General features: G+C 35.4%; 1 protein-coding gene across 1 annotated transcript in view; it reads right to left on the minus strand.

The window, feature by feature from the left end:
• LOC111088992 (carboxypeptidase A5-like) overlaps positions 1-14,670 on the minus strand; it is a 27,597-nt gene extending 12,927 nt beyond the window's left edge. Inside the window, exons 1-4 of the mRNA XM_022400514.1 lie at positions 14,582-14,670; positions 4,273-5,057; positions 2,796-2,897; positions 784-956 (exon numbers count right to left, since the gene is read on the minus strand). Of these exons, the coding sequence (XP_022256222.1) occupies positions 784-956; positions 2,796-2,897; positions 4,273-4,939 (942 nt within the window). The 5' untranslated portion in view covers positions 4,940-5,057; positions 14,582-14,670. The remainder of the gene's footprint in view (positions 1-783; positions 957-2,795; positions 2,898-4,272; positions 5,058-14,581) is intronic.
• Positions 14,671-16,270: the final 1,600 nt, after the last annotated feature.

Below are 16,270 nucleotides of genomic sequence, written 5' to 3' on the forward strand. Positions count from 1 at the left end.
TGATATAAATATCAAATGGTTTACAAGTTATGTAAGTACACCTAGTAGGCTATACTTCATTAGTTCCAGGTTTATAGTTGTGATATCATGAGATGTTATATTGTGACTTTATTTTAGGCCTGTGTAAGATGGTAATTAATTCTTTATGTTATTGTCATTAAGTGAGTAATGAGTCACAAAACAAATAATTAAAACATTTCAGAGGTGGGGGCACCAAAAGTGTCTTTGCCCCCAGGTGCTGAGAACCCTGGATTCAGGTGCTGAAAAACATTAGGGTCTTGTATAAACTGCCCATGAGAGGTTTGTTGAGATGATAAAAAGATAAATTTTGGGTATTAAATCCTGAATAACAGAAGAAATAAATTCTGGAAATCCAGGTCAAACCTGGTTATTAGACAAAAATGTTTTCCCCCTTAGAGTTCTTAACCCATGGAATAGTTAACCAGATAGTGTAATGCTAGTTTCAATTCCTTTCAGTTTTAGCTACTTTTATGGATGTAAGAAGTTATGTTTTCATTGAACAATTTTATTTGTTAGGTAACCTCAATGTGTTGAATTGTCTTCAATGACCTAATCTTCTGTTCTTTTTTTCCCAACTCTTTCTTTCTTCTAAAAGCTAAAAACATATTGCTACCAGTTTTCCTTCATTGTATAGAAGTAGAGCATTAATGATAGCAGTATACTCCAAGCCTTGTTATTATGCAATTTATCATTACAAACAACAAAAAAAAATTTTAATGCTTTTTACAAAATATATATGACCATACTTTGATCAGACCTTACCTTCTTAATTCCGGCCATGTAGTCAAAGATGGTGCCATCTGCAGTGTATTGATTAACAACAAATGCTTGACCATACACAAAATGAGGCTCAGTTATTTCTGCCATCTTTTTGGCTAGCTTCATCATTAACTCAATGTTAGTTGGTTTACGTTTCAGCCTTCTAGACTCGGAATCTATATTTAACAGTAAACAACATATTTAAACAGTCACAGGACCTGAAAAGTATTCATGCTACATCATCATCACTTATCTTGACAGCAGACTGTTTATATATAAGAAATGTTTGTCACACAGTTATTACCTGCTATCTATGTCTTCTAGACAATGTTGTTTCACATCCAGAACACAACAATCATAGTACACTGAATGTGACTGAAATGGAGAGGTACAATATTTTACAATTGTGTGCCTGTATATATATATATAATTATCCAAACAAATCCAAGTAAAATAAATATAGATAAAGATTATAACTTTGAATTTTGTTGTTAGTGACAGTTTTCAGTTTCATTCTTGACAGTTTGGTTTTGTTGCCACATTTTTCATTTTTGTTATATAGTACTGAATTTATCATCTATATACACTTGATGTAATTAACAGTATTAGACTTGTTTTATTTATACATGTTCATATTAGATATATGTTAGACATAAAAATAGAGTTAGAAAGACTACCAACTTTATGCTTAACAGAAACATAATATGATTTACTTCCAACTTAATCAAAGTTTAATTATAATGTCAGTCATCTTGGTGTTTACTTATTTGGGATCACCCACCATTACTGTGTGTGTGCATGAATATTGCATATCAGTATGCAAGTGCATATACTTTGGGACTCAATATATGTGGAACTATGGTTTAGCAGGATGAAACCAAGGGAAACTCTGATGAAGGTAAACAATGGTTTTAAGACGCAAATGATTCATCAGACCTTTGTATCAGGGAAAAGACTAAGATGGCTTTTAATTACAATATATGCAAATCAAGGTAATGCATGTCAGTTACCATAATCTAAATTATAAGTATACTTTGGATGGGAATAAAGTTCACAGTGTTATGGAAGAAAAAGATCTTTGTGTTTTGGTTGATAAGGCTCTTAAACTAGGATTTTAGGTTGTATCTACAGAAATATTGAATACAAGTCTCTAAAAAAGTTGTAATTTCATTGTATAGGTCACTGGTTAGGCCATTTTTAGAGTACTGTGTTTAGTCTTGGGCTTGTTACCTTAAGAAATACATTGAATTGTTGTAAAGGTTTCAAAGGAGAACAACTAGGATGATACCTTTGATGGAAAGGTTGTCATACAAAGACAGGTTAAGATATCTGAAATTTTTGTCTTCAAAAATGAAGAGTTAAAGAGGATCTGATTGAGGAGTTTAAGAGTGTTAAAGGAACTAAAAGTGTCAATTCATCATCTTTTCTTCATATTTAATGGTCAGAATAGTAGGACTAGGGGACACAATATAAATTTTGGTAGGACAGAAATCATCTTCAGGTAGGAAAATTTTATTTTCCTAACAGGGTGTGTGACCTTTGGAATGTGATGCCTTCAGATGTTGTGGATGCAGTAAATTTAAGAGAGCCTAAGGAAAGGCCTTAGAAATATTTCAGTGATAAGGGCTGCTTTGTGAGTTTTTTGGGGTCTTTTTTAAAGTCAAGTTGGATTGTGTTTAGTTTAATGGATGGGACAGCCCCGATTTTACCAACAGGCCCCTTGGTGTCCTTAAATTTTATGTGATAACATAGTATAAGAATACAAGCAGCGAAATGTTTTCACAGACAAAAACTATTTTATCCAAATAGTTGTGAACAAACAATGCAATTCTTTCATTAAAGAGGGGACTCATATTATTAATCCAGTCTAAAATAAAAAAACTTAATTTCTCTGAAATACTGATTTAAGATATAAATTTTAAATAATGGTTAATATGTGGTTTATAGTATTGTGGTGCTGGTAATTTTTCTAATCTCTGTTATTCAAGGAATTACTACATTTGATCCTCACTCACCTGCAAATGGTACATAAATCTCCCGAATTCCTGAATGAAATGAAACAAAAGCATCAAAACTGTATTTCTTGGTAATGTCCAATAAAACAAAACATTCTGGTTCTGTAACAAGAAGAAAAAATAACTTCTTAAAAATAAATGGTTACCATAAGAAATGTTTCTGAATATGGAATTTAAATAATACCAAAGCAAGAATTATGTTCAAAATATACTTAACACATAAGCAAGCTACCAGCTTCAAGCAGATAACATAGCAGTTCATTTAGGATAGTGTAAAGAGTTTCAACCTACTCTAGCAGAGATCTTCTACCACTAACATAAATCTTCATTTGAATACTACAAATCGATAAAGCTTGTCACATTAACAAAATAATTTATTAGTCACCATCTGAACTTATTTTAAATGGTACAATAAATAAGAAAATTATAAATCTTCACATATATATCTACCTATGTGAGGTATCAATGTCAAACTTTAGTTCATACCAGACCACCAGGATCCATTGGGTCAACCACTATTCAGAGGTTATGAAGAATTCAAGCTAATTTCAATATTGCACCGAAATAAAGGTTTATTTTGAGGTAATTAAATTAAATATTTCAATCCATTCATGTTATTTATATTTCAAGAAAATATATTTGATTGTTGATCGGGAGTAAAAGGAAAGACCAATTCAATTTTCAAAAAGTAAAGTAAGAAATTTTGTAAAGAGCGCAAACGGTATTGTGAATAATTTTTTGATTGATTTCATTAAAACGTGAAACATGGGAAAAACAAATTTCTTAGAGAGAATGCAAATGAGTGGCAAATATTTTAAGAAATATGATAGAAGGTAATGTGGAATTTGAACTTTTTACAAGCAGCAGCTATGTGTGCAGTATATAGATGAATGTAATATCTAATTTACCTTTTCCATAAAAATCTGAATATGAGTAAGCTTTAATCAATTACTTGAGAAAACATAAGAAACTAATATTATTATCACCCTAGGTGATATCAAATAAACAATAGGGATTTGAAAAACTGCAAACGACTTCAGTATTAGGGCACATGCAAAGTTTATTTACTGCATTTTCTCATTTAAATGTAAATTTACATTATATTTTTTAACATAAGTAACTATATATATTTATGTACATGTAACTGTAAAAAGTACCACCTTTGATAAGAAATTAATTTTACTTTTCATAGTTGAACTAACCTAACCACTTACAGTACTTGATATTAAAATTGTTATATATATATGAATATCTGTCTAGCCATAGAAAAATCTATGATGATTCTAAAAACAATCCTTAGTGTAAGAGTATCTCTGTAAATTATCAAGGTACAAAAATTCTTAACCATCATTTAAGTTTCAAGATAAAAAATAAAACAATGAAATTTAGAAAGAACTGTCAAAGAAACATTGCAGACTTATGACATAAATATTAACACATATATATTTCTGTAACAACAAAAGGCCAAGAATCATACCAGAAAATGGCTGTGGTCCCCTCAGTTCCTCAGATCCAGTTTCTGAAGCACTTCCTTCTCCTCCATAGTTCCAGTTGAAGTTTCGATTCACATCTACTCCTGTGCTTGTTCCTCTCCAACAGTAATTATGGGTTTTTTCGATATATTCTCTGCCATCAGGATTCAGCATGACAATGATGAACAAATCTACTTTGGAAAGCAGCTTTCTACTGAACAGCTCTTCTGGAGAGTCTCTAACAGCATGAATTCCCCGAGTTAAATTTCTGAGAAGATGAAAAAGGCTTTCAATGGGAAAAAATTCTCTAGCATGTTCTCCAAAGGAAAAGAGAATTCTCACTTTGGATGGTGTCCACTGAGGTTGTCCATTTTCATTAGGTTCATGACTATCTGAGAAATTGGAAATGTGTAGTAAAAGCTGAGAACGTCCATGTCTAGAGACATAAGTATTATCAAGCTGCATGTAAAATGGGTTTCTTTCAGCTATCTCTGATATTTCAGAGTATATCTTAGAAAGGTTATGGTAAACATTATAATCCGGCAGGTAATTCTCTTTTCTCTGAGCAGTATTGCTGATGCCTACTGCCCAACTTAAACACATCATGACAAATGACATCCATTTTACAGCAAATCTAGAAATAAGTATAAAAGTTCTTAGAAAATCTGCCATTGTTAACTTGCACTGTAATTTAATTCAGTAAAACAAACAGGACTCTAATAAATCTCCAAACTTCAAAGTCTTCATATTATTTGTTCCATCTTCTAGGATTGTTCACAAAGTGAAGAAACTGAAAAATCAAAGGTAACAGTACATAACAGTCACTAACATTTTAAATAAATAATATGAAATGTAAATACAAAAATAATAATCATATAATGACTTGTATTATGACTTTCAACTGGAAAGTTAAAAACCAACAACTACTGAACAATGAAGTCCAACTGATTTCATAATCTCATAATCAGAAATACATCATTATACCATCTCTAAAAGACTATTTCAAGCCTATATTCTCTAAACAGACATATGAAATTTCTTCATATTTCTTGATATCAGCTAGAACATCTGAAAGAAATATCTCAGCAGAAAGTGCAACTTTCACTATTCATTAGGGAAAAATTATTCCAATCAGTAGTTAAGGCAGCACTTGCCAAGCACGCCACCACAGGGTGATACATACGTGTGTTGACCTCAGACAATAAGGAAGGGGTAGAGACGATGATGTCATACACATCAGAGATGATGACATCATAGTTCCACTAAGTGCAAAATACAGAGAGAGCATTGATAGGCATGGCATCATAGTGCACCTAAATGTCACCAGATAGCGCATTGCTAGGACAGGCAAAAGATAAAGAGAACATTGCTATGCATGACATTGTAGTTCCACAAAGTTGAACCAGAGGGTGCTGGTGCCATGACAGGCTAAAGATGTCATGACTATGGAAGTTGTATAGAAAACGTGTTAATAGTTCCATGAAGTGAAATCAGAGGGTGTAATGATATGATGTAGATCAACATGACATTATAGTAACAAAGTCTTAAAACTTATAATTTAATCTAACTTCATAACCATGTGTTTACAGTTTCACTTTATAAGTAAAGCATTAAATACAACTTACAAAGAATGATCCTATTCATTAGTTAAAGAGGCTTTTCTGAAGAAAATCAAGTCATAATTTTATACACTAACATATCATTTATTAAGTACCAAACATATCTTGCTTCAAAAAATAAAAATTATAAGTAAATTTTCTCCACAAAAGGACAACATAAACACAGCATTTCCATTAACTGGTAGATATATGCAAGATACTGTTTCAAAAGTTAGTTGACAAGCAGAGACAGAAGCTACTAGACAGTCATATTGGCTATAAAACCTCTTAGTGTATATGCATTAAATCAGTTTTAATTTCAAAAGCAAATATTTAAATAAATTTTCAATATTTATTTTTCTGTGTCACATGATGTGTCTGACTTCCAATACTCTACTTCAGAATTTTCTAACATCAAAGTTAACATTTTCCAACACTGAAAATGTATTTCTGATATATTCTAATCTCTTCTCACATAAAGCTTTCCTGATTCAATGTTGCCCTCTATATGCAAACTTTTCGCTTACTACTAACATTGAGGCTCCTACCTAAACTTGCATGTTTTCAAGTGATACTGTTACATTGTTGCATGAAAATGAGCATGTGACAACCTTCCACCAATAGGAATGTGACACACCCTGCTAGTGCATCTGACACCCTCTATACTAACTATTCAATCATCGATTTGAGATTAGGCAAGAAAGCATGCAAGAGGTAAGTATCTATCAGAAATACATTTTCAGTGTTGGAAAATGTTAACTTTCAATATGATATGTAACCTCTCCTTACATATGGCTAGAATCCCACAGTGAAGTGGTAGAGGGACTGATGCAAAATCTACTCGTACAAGTTCCCTTCAGGAAGTGCCTGAAGAGAACCCATGGAGAGATCCACACCCCATCTGTACAAAGGTAAACTCTTCATCCATAAAGAAGGGATGTATTGCTAGATAGGACAGAAATTACAAGCACAGTCCAGAACTTGCATCAGGCTCACAGAAGTACTATTTTTGTAGTGTGGCTAGGATGCATCAGACCATACATGGTGGATCAACTCCAGTCCAAAACCAGGCAGATTCAAGAATTTGCCATCCAGTCCCCGGTAAAAGGAGGATCCCAGTGAAGTAAAATGGGAAAGTAACATCCACCCTGTGCACTGAGTGAGGGCTTATTGTTGGCAGGTCCTGTGCCAATCCAACACCAGACCACCCAGGAACTCTACATCTGGGCAGCAGTAGGATGGGGAAGCCAGCCAGAGGGATGAACTGTACTACACACACACAGAACTCCACTGCCCTACTCTCTACTGAGTGGAATTCGTTATACTAAGGAGGAATTCTCCATGGTCCACCACCTTATCAGCATAAAACTGGTGAGTGGCAAAGAGTCCCATGTTCCACTAGAAGAAAAAGGAGGAGAAAGCACATTAGGAAGCCCAAATGAGTGCATTACCATAAGACAGTGCAACAGGTGACCAAGAAAACCATATTTCTAAAAGAAGGCCAGCACTAGATTTGAAACTAGGCATGAAGATGGACAGGGATCAACTGCCTGCTGTAATCATGATAGTCCATGAGTAGGTATGGTCTGGATTGGGCCTTGTTTAAGAGAATGAGTACTGCAAGGATACCTTTAACAGTCTTGTGGAACACTCCATCTCATAAGTGAGAGCCATTGCAGGTCTTGATGGCCCTATATTGTGCAATTTGGATAAGTATATCCTAGCAGGCACCACTTGCCACTTAGCAGGATTCAGTGAAGTATGAGATGGCCCTGGAAAGGGAAAAGAAGCATAACTCACACAGTCACAGTCGGTAAAAGGTGTGTAGAATGGCAACCAGTGGCAGCCAATAGCTCGATGAAGAAGAAACAGCCAGATGATGGAGATGGTGTGCAACAAAAGTGTCAGGGGCTGTCTACATACCAGCCCAAAGAATCTCCTTCAACAGATGATGAAAGTGAGCAGCCACAGAGAGTGTAAGGTACTAGATTTTATATAAGGACACATGGAAATGCTGATGAGCATCCCCATACAAGGGAAATACACCCAACAGATTAAAAGTAATGGAAAAAAGAACAAAGGTGGAAAAGGGATTCCAAAGAATGAAGAAACAGGAATGGGAATCATGAATGGTAGCAGTGCAGGCCAAATAACAACAGGCTGCATGAATAGGACAGAGCAGGCAATCATGATCAAAGCAAGAATAAAAATGAGAAATAGACAGGATATACATATGAGCGAACACACTGTCACCTTTTCATGCTGCAGAAATTTTAGGGAAAAATATCACAATCAGGATAGAGAAGGATATAGGAATGATGGAAAAGAAAGTATGAAGAATCGATGGCATATATGTCAAAACATCGATAATCACTGGCAAAAAGGGAGAGGAAATAGGTTTTAACCCCATTGCCCCAGGTATCCTTTACTGCGCAGAGCTATCGGATAGAAAATCAGACCCCCTCCTGTCACATCCTCCCTTTCACAATTCGTTGATAGTTCTCTCTTACACTTCATTATATATTACCTATAACCAATAAAAAGTTATGGTTTTCATCTATCAAATGATGTATTGTATAACATTGTGTTCTGAACAGAATATCATTCCCATGGGAAAGTTAATAGCTAGCTTGGATGAATTTGTAACAGCTCTTTTCACATAATTAGAAAGCCAGAAAAATTTTGAGTTAGGGGAAATTGTCTACTTTTTGCATGTTATTAGTCTATGTTTTTGGTGCATTATTCAATCAAATAAAAATTATTAAGTACATTACTATTAGTACTATAAAAAGTTAAGGTTAACTCTCCTCAAAACCCAATGGCAAGAAAAAGGAAGATTAGTTAAGTATTTTATTTCTTGTTTTTCATATTTATTCTTTATTTATTAATATAAAAGTAACTAAAATCAAAAATACAGATCTTTTTAAGTTATTTAAGACTAGATTAGGTAAAATAAGTAATAATAATAATATAATTAAAATATTATGAGGCACACATGATAGCAGCTCGTGGGTAACGTAATTCGATAGCATAACGTGACCTGCACGTTCTCTGAGTGATTTACAACTTTTTATGGTGTAGATAGTAGTTAGACACAGTTCAAAGGGCAATATAACAATAAAATTTAATTATAAATAGATGTATACTGTTACAAACTTAGAGCTACTTAGGATAAACGAATGTAGTTTCATGTTACAACTTGAAGTCATTCTAGAAAGAAAAAAGGTTAATTTAGGTTTATATCGATTTTTTTTGGTAGTTATGAGGTTGATTGAATTGACCAATCCCATTTTGAGATATGGTAGATAAAATAACAGATAAACTATAAAGTTTTACTGAAAAAAAATGTTTGAAATTCATTTAGGAGGTTTTAGGGATTACACAAAGGAAATTTGAGATTTTTGAGATGAGGAATAGTATTTTTAATTTCATCATGAAAATTACTTTGCACATGGACTATTCAAAATATTTCACTAAGAAATATGACTTTTTGTATGTGAAAGACTTGTAATATTAACTGAAAGACTGCCAAATTTCGTGAAAATATACGAACTATATTGAGAATTATAAGTATTAAATGTATAAAAACTTTAAACGAGTACAAAAAGGTCACATGGTTGGTCAAACTGACCGAGCCCATAATGAGAGTGTTAAGAGAGAGATGGTATAAAGAAGAGAAGGCCAAAGGTTCAAATGGAAGAAAGGCAAAAGCACGAAGAACAACATTCCAGTCTCAATTGGGATAGACAGAAGAATGGAGAGGATGAAGATAGTGAAAGGAACAGAAGAGCACAGTGAGGACCAGGGAGATAAAATTGACAGTAACAGGAGAATCTGAAAGTATTAGAGAGACCCACTCAGTAACTAGTGATGGTCAACACTGATAAATCCTGGTGAAAAAGCTACATAAATAATTTAGAGAAATGGGAACTTAAGGATGAGAATGAGAGAAAGAATGATGCAGTGACCAACTGCAAAAGATACACCATTTTTACAGATGGAAAAGGAGGAAGGATGGGTGAATAGAACGAGAAAGAACAAAAGCTACACACGAAAATAGTCCAAGAGACCAGACAAATCCCATGCGTGAAGTCACACTGATGACACTGGTAGATGGAAGAGGGAGGAATGTGGCTGATGAAGAAGAAAAAGAGATAGAGGAAGAAGAGGGGAGGGTTGGAGAAGGCTCAACAGTGGAAACCATGCTTTAGCTGGCCAATAGGGTGCCACAAGAAGGACCCAACAAACAGTATGCCATATGAGGTAGAGAACATGAGGGAGGAGAATAGGGTGGTAAGCTCAGAGAGAGAAGTTTAGCCAGTTTTGACTGAATGCATCCACAGCCAGAGCTGATTGATGTGGAACAGGAAATCAAAAAAGGGGAAGCTTGTTATTATGATAAGTGGCAAAGGCTTTGATTAGAGGGGTGTCCAAATGAGAGCAAAGCCAGTCGAAAACCTTAGGATTGAAGGAACAGTCTGTGAGAAAAATTGTGTCAGGCCTTGAGAGATAATCCACTACAAGATTCTGAGTACCTGGAACATGACAAAAACTACTAGTCATACTTATTAATAATGGGCCTAGAAGGTCAAGGGTATGGAAACAGAGAGTGACAAACTGTGTGCCCTACTGGTAATTGATATAGGAAACCACAGTGGAATTGTCCATATCGATCATAGCCAGACAGCCATGTACCAATATGAGAAAATGAGTCAAAGCTCAATGAACTACCAAAAGTTCCAATAGATTGATTTGTCTGGGGAGAATCAATGCAAAATCTCCAGAGTTGAAATAAGCACCCCATCTTATCAGGAAAACATCTGTAAAAAGATGCCAATCCGAATAAGAGGGAGGAAAAGGTGAAACTGGTGTGGAGGGAAGGAGGAACATGAATGAAGGAGGACAAGGGATCTCAAGGAAGTTTCCACTGATCATGGGCAATCCACTGCAAAAAACATATGTGAGCATGACCAAGGGGATATGGGATTCCATAAAAGTCCAAGCCTCTAAAAGAGAAAGAACCTCCCATCCATGGAGAGAAGGAAAGGATAGAACAGTGGAAACCAAACACTCCATGTCCCTCAGATGAAGTGGAGAAGGCTGGACCCTGCTGAGATGCGAGTTTAAGAACACACCCAAATGAACCAGATATTAAATGACTGTGAGATGAGACTTCTCTAGCTTGACTATCCAGCCAAGGTGAGCCACCTCCTAAAGGAGGAGAAGAGTATGGCTGTAGGAGGCCTGCTGAGATGAAGCTAAAGAAAGCCAGTAGTCTATATAATGGTGGAATGAATGTGATGAGCAAAAGCATGCACAACTTCAAAGTAAGCTTGACAACCACTGAACATCACATCAAAGCACACAGTACAATCAATGAGACACTTTATCAAATGAAAATTTTAGGGCCAATATAAGAGAAAGTGAGGAACTGATAAACTTTACCTTGATGAAGAAACCAAAAGGTAAAATCTAGATGCAGGGGAAATGGGAAAGTGAAATTAAGCCTCCTAAACGTTCACCTTGGACATACAAAGTCATGGAGCAAAAGACCACTGCAAGGTAAGAAAAGTATCCATGGTAAATCAAGGTAGGTTGAGAAACCGACTGTGTGTAAAAAAGGTATTTTCTTGGGAATGACAAACAGATGGGAATAAAATCCTAGAGAAGGATGGAAAACACATTCAATAGCATCTTTGACCAATAAGTCCAACACTGCCTATGGATCTCTTAGAGGTAGGAAAGTAATGGGAATAGAAGAAAAGGGAGGAGGAGCAGAAACACAAGGGGTAAGGCTCTCTGACTAAACTAAACAGGCTCCTACTGTCACAGAGCCTAGAGGATAGTTATCACTGAGACTGATGGCACTGAAGTCTACAAGCAGCAGAAGAATGGATGGGAGCAGAGAAATGGGAAGGGAGAGGAGAGGAAGTAGGAGGATGGGAGACAGAAATAGGTAAAGAAGAAGATTGAGATGGATGGGAAACCAGTGAGGTTAAAATAAATTAAGGTTAAGATTTATAGATACATCATTAGCCAAAGTTGAGTGGGTTCTATTGAAGAATGTAATGCAACAGGAACAATTCAAGAACAAGGATTTGGCAGCATTTTACAAAGGCTTTCTTCATGACACCACAGGTTTACCAAACCTGAGCAAACTGGCTTGTATTGGACTTACAATCCCAGTTACCTCAGTTAATTGCAAGAGAGGGGTTAGCATCTATAATCATATTAAAACCGATGCTTGTAACATGCTTCATGTGGGTCATGTTGAGACATTGATTACATTGTCCTTGCACTCTAAACCATTAGAGTTTTTTGACTTTGAGAAAACTTTTGAGGAATGCTACCAAGGACAGAAGAGGTTATGCAGCTGTGATGAAGGCCAGTCTGACAGAGTAACAAAGAGGGAAGCTCAGCCTCCGAGTCTCAGAAGCATCCACAGTTATCCATGGACAAAGGACTGGACGGGTTGCAAACCCTGACTACCGAGTCCCATAAAGTGTGTGACTCTCCAATGGATCTCTTTTTGGCTACAGGTTTTCAAACATAAAGTGTTTTTCATGATTACATCAAGATTTTGTCAGAGCTTTTGTTGCATGTTTAATACAATTTTACAGTATTGCAACAAAGTATTACTCAATATCTTAGTCATATAAATTTTTATGTAAATCAGTATTGATGATTATTACCAGTGCAATGCTACATACTAGTAGTCATTTAGTTTACGTCTAATCTTGTTCTTGTATTATATTACAACATAAAAAAGTTCCTGAAGATAAAACTTCTTGTCTTTTATGTATATATATATACATATATATTATGTAGTATAAATGTTGATGGTATGGTTGCTTTGATAATAGACGCCTCAAAGTTATCCTTCTTAGATTCACAGCTTCATTATACTACTATTAGTACCTCAAATATAATACATTTACATTCAACAGCTTCAATATACCCACTAACACAAGTTTAATACTTTACATGGTGTGGCTAATGCTATTTCACTGCATTAGCCACAGTGACTAAAGGATTTATGTGGAAAGAGTGAGCAGAGCATTCCTCGCCAACAAATCCCAGCAGCAGAGCAACCAAATATGAAGTGATAAGATCAAGGAAGATAAATGCTTCAAAGTAGAGAAGATAAGTGAATGATTATCTGTCAAAAACCCTCAGGGAAATGATAAGCTAAGGCATGTGTATCAACCAAGAGAGGAGGACGAGACATGCTGGCACTAGAACAAAGTGGGATAAAATTTGTTCAGGAGGAGGAGGAAAAACATAATAGTCAAAAGAAAGGGTCAATTGGAGAAGAGAAGGCAAAGAAAAGCAACACAGGAGATAGACAGAGTATGTAACAAACCTGAGAAACCATGTCCATGAAAGAAGTGGAAAGACTATGGCAGGGGTTGGCAACCCTTTAAAGAAGAGCCATGTTTTATTTCTGTCTAAGACTATAACATTTCGAGAGCTGCAATATGCCCTAATGATCTAACCAAAAAAAAAAATTAAAATTCCCCCCAGTGGGACAATGGGATTTACAACACTAAAATCAGGGCTTCAATTCCCCTTGGTGGCCACTACAGTATCTGTAACAATTAGCTTAAACCTATTCATGAAATAAACTTGCTTGGTATTACTTATTCCCAAATGCATAACTTTACACTTTTCAATATTAAATCCAACATCCATTTCTTTGATCAATTTGTTAATATCTTGAGATCAGACCATAACCCTTCAACCTGGTCTTTAGTTCTTACTGAATTATATATTTTAAAATCATCAGCAAAAATTTTGCATGATGATTTGATATTCTTAGGTAGATCATTAATGAATATAGCAAACAAGATCAGTCCAAGCACCGAGGCCTAGGGAACACCACTAATAACTTCTTCCACCCAGACTTTTTCTCCATTGACTGTGACACATTGAAATCTATGAGACATTCTTCAATCCAATTACATATATTTCCTGTAATACCATAATGTTTTAACTAAAGTAATAGAGTAACAAAGTAGATTCTATTGAAGTATTTCTTTGTAGATGCAGTTATTAATGAAAGTGTCTTGCTTTTCCGTTGCAACACTCATGAGATGTTCACTGAAGAAAAACAAATCATTTTTCAAGTTTGTATTCTATTTGAAACTTACTCGTTTTTCTGTAATTTTTATTGGTTAAATCTGAAACATATCATTTTTGTGAAATTTCAATTGTTTTATTTATTACTCAGCTATAAAAATATTACCCAGTTATGATTGGTGATGATCGGTGTGGTAGTTTCCGTGATCCTTATTTTGGGCGTTTACATCTCAAGCTCCATTATAATAAGATTACTATTATTAATATTACTATTAGTGGACTGTCTCTAGGACCAGTGCTTGGACTTTGCTTTTTCTTATTTGCATAAAAAATAATAATTAGAGCATACTTTGCAAACTATGGCTATGAACATAACCTATGGAAAACAAGAGACCGTTTGGTCCTTCAAAGCTGTCGTTTCACACCCTCCCTTAGGAAAATTATTACAGAGCACATTGAACTGCATGCCCGACCGAGTGTAATTTTTTTGGTCAAACTTACGCATACGGAAGTTTCCGTGTCAACACGTTGGAGTCTAAGTTTCAAAATATAACACTAACAGAAGTATTATCAGTAAAAACTTAACGCTTAAACAGAGCTGACACTAAATTATTAGGTACTGTAAAGTGGAACATACCAAACTGTGAATTAGAATGAAAAATATCTTAAATTCGTAATTCAGCCACATCTTTTTCCTTAATCTTACTTTTTACTTTTCGGTGACAACATAACAATATCCAACAACTAACGCAGCGCCCCATAACGTAGCCGAAATTGGTGAAAAAAAGTATTTTCATATTGTTCCATTATTTTTAACTAGCAGAAATATCCGCCCTCCGGGCAGGTATAACTGCTAGTTCCTGCGGAAAGCCCCCCCCCCCCCCAGTGGCACAGCGGCATGTCTGCGGACTTACAACGCTAGAAACCGGGTTTCGATACCCGTGGTGGGCAGAGCACAGATAGCCCTTTGTGTAGCTTTGTGCTTAACTTCCAACAAACAAATCCTGCGGAAAAATATTGGACCTGCGGCCTTTTTCTGGAATTGTCTAACAGTTCTACAACAATGTACTCATGGTTGACATTCAATAATTCACAATCCATGAGAAAAAGGATTTTATTGAAATTTTAGTTATCTATCATCACAGCATTACATCACAGAGTAGATTTTATTCACATATTTCTTTGTAAACGTAGTTATCAATGAAAGTGCCTTGCTTTCCTGTTGCAACACTCACGATATTTTCACTAAGGAAAACAAATAATTGTTTTTCAGTTTGCTTTTTGATTGTTTTATATTTGAAACTTACTCCTTTTTTTGTAATTTATATTGGTTGAATCTGAAACATATCATTTTTGTGGAAATTTCAATTGGACGTATACATCGCAAGCTCCATTATAATTACAATATAGCATATATTGGCTACTTAGCTGTCATAAGGGGATGAGATGATAAGTTATTTATATATAAGAGTTTGTTTTTTGCTTATAATTAAGCACAAAGCTACACAATGGCTATCTGTACTCTGCCCACCATGGGTATCGAAACCCAGTTTCTAGCGTTGTAAGTCCGCAGACATGCCGCTGTGCCACTAGGGGGCATATATAACAGACAAGCATTACAAATCTTCTATGTTGCTGGCTGTGGCGAAGGGTTAGCGTGTCTGAACTGTGTATCTGAGGGTTCACGGCTTGGGTCCCGTTGCCACGAAAACTCGCTTTGTTCTTGGTGTTACGTATCTACTTGTTTGTTAATTTCCGGTATAAATTCTTTCCGAGGACCTTCAGCGATACAAGTCCTTTCTTAATTAAAACTAGTTCTCGTTACAAACTTTGTAATACACTTAATTTCCATAGTCACTTTAAACTTAACAACCTTTATAACACACGCTATAAATCACAGTGATTCACACACTTTACTTACGGTGCCTGCTGTTCGCTTGACTCAATTATCTCTATCTTTAATCTATCTATATCTCTCCTATTTATCTGCCTATCGTTCTGGTTTTACTCCCCAGGTTTATATATTAAAAAAGAGGGCGTCTCGAATGCACTCGGGCCTTCATGATCCTTCTAGAAACTCATCACGTGTTACCAGCATCACGTGACTTCCGCTGTCTTAACAATATTTTAACAATAAACATAAGAGTATAAAATTTCCTGTGGAACATCAGCAAGATCACACTTTTTTGTTTTAAGGATTCCTGCCGATACTTCGTGCCATTTAGATGTGTTCCACCAAGTTCCGTTCTCAAGTGGCTAACCTTCCTGCGGAAATACAACTCACTCAACGCTCGCCTACGGCTTCGCCCGTCATTATTGACGGCAT

This window comes from Limulus polyphemus, unplaced genomic scaffold (genome assembly GCF_000517525.1).
Source record: "Limulus polyphemus unplaced genomic scaffold, Limulus_polyphemus-2.1.2 Scaffold4951, whole genome shotgun sequence".
NCBI lineage: Eukaryota > Metazoa > Arthropoda > Merostomata > Xiphosura > Limulidae > Limulus > Limulus polyphemus.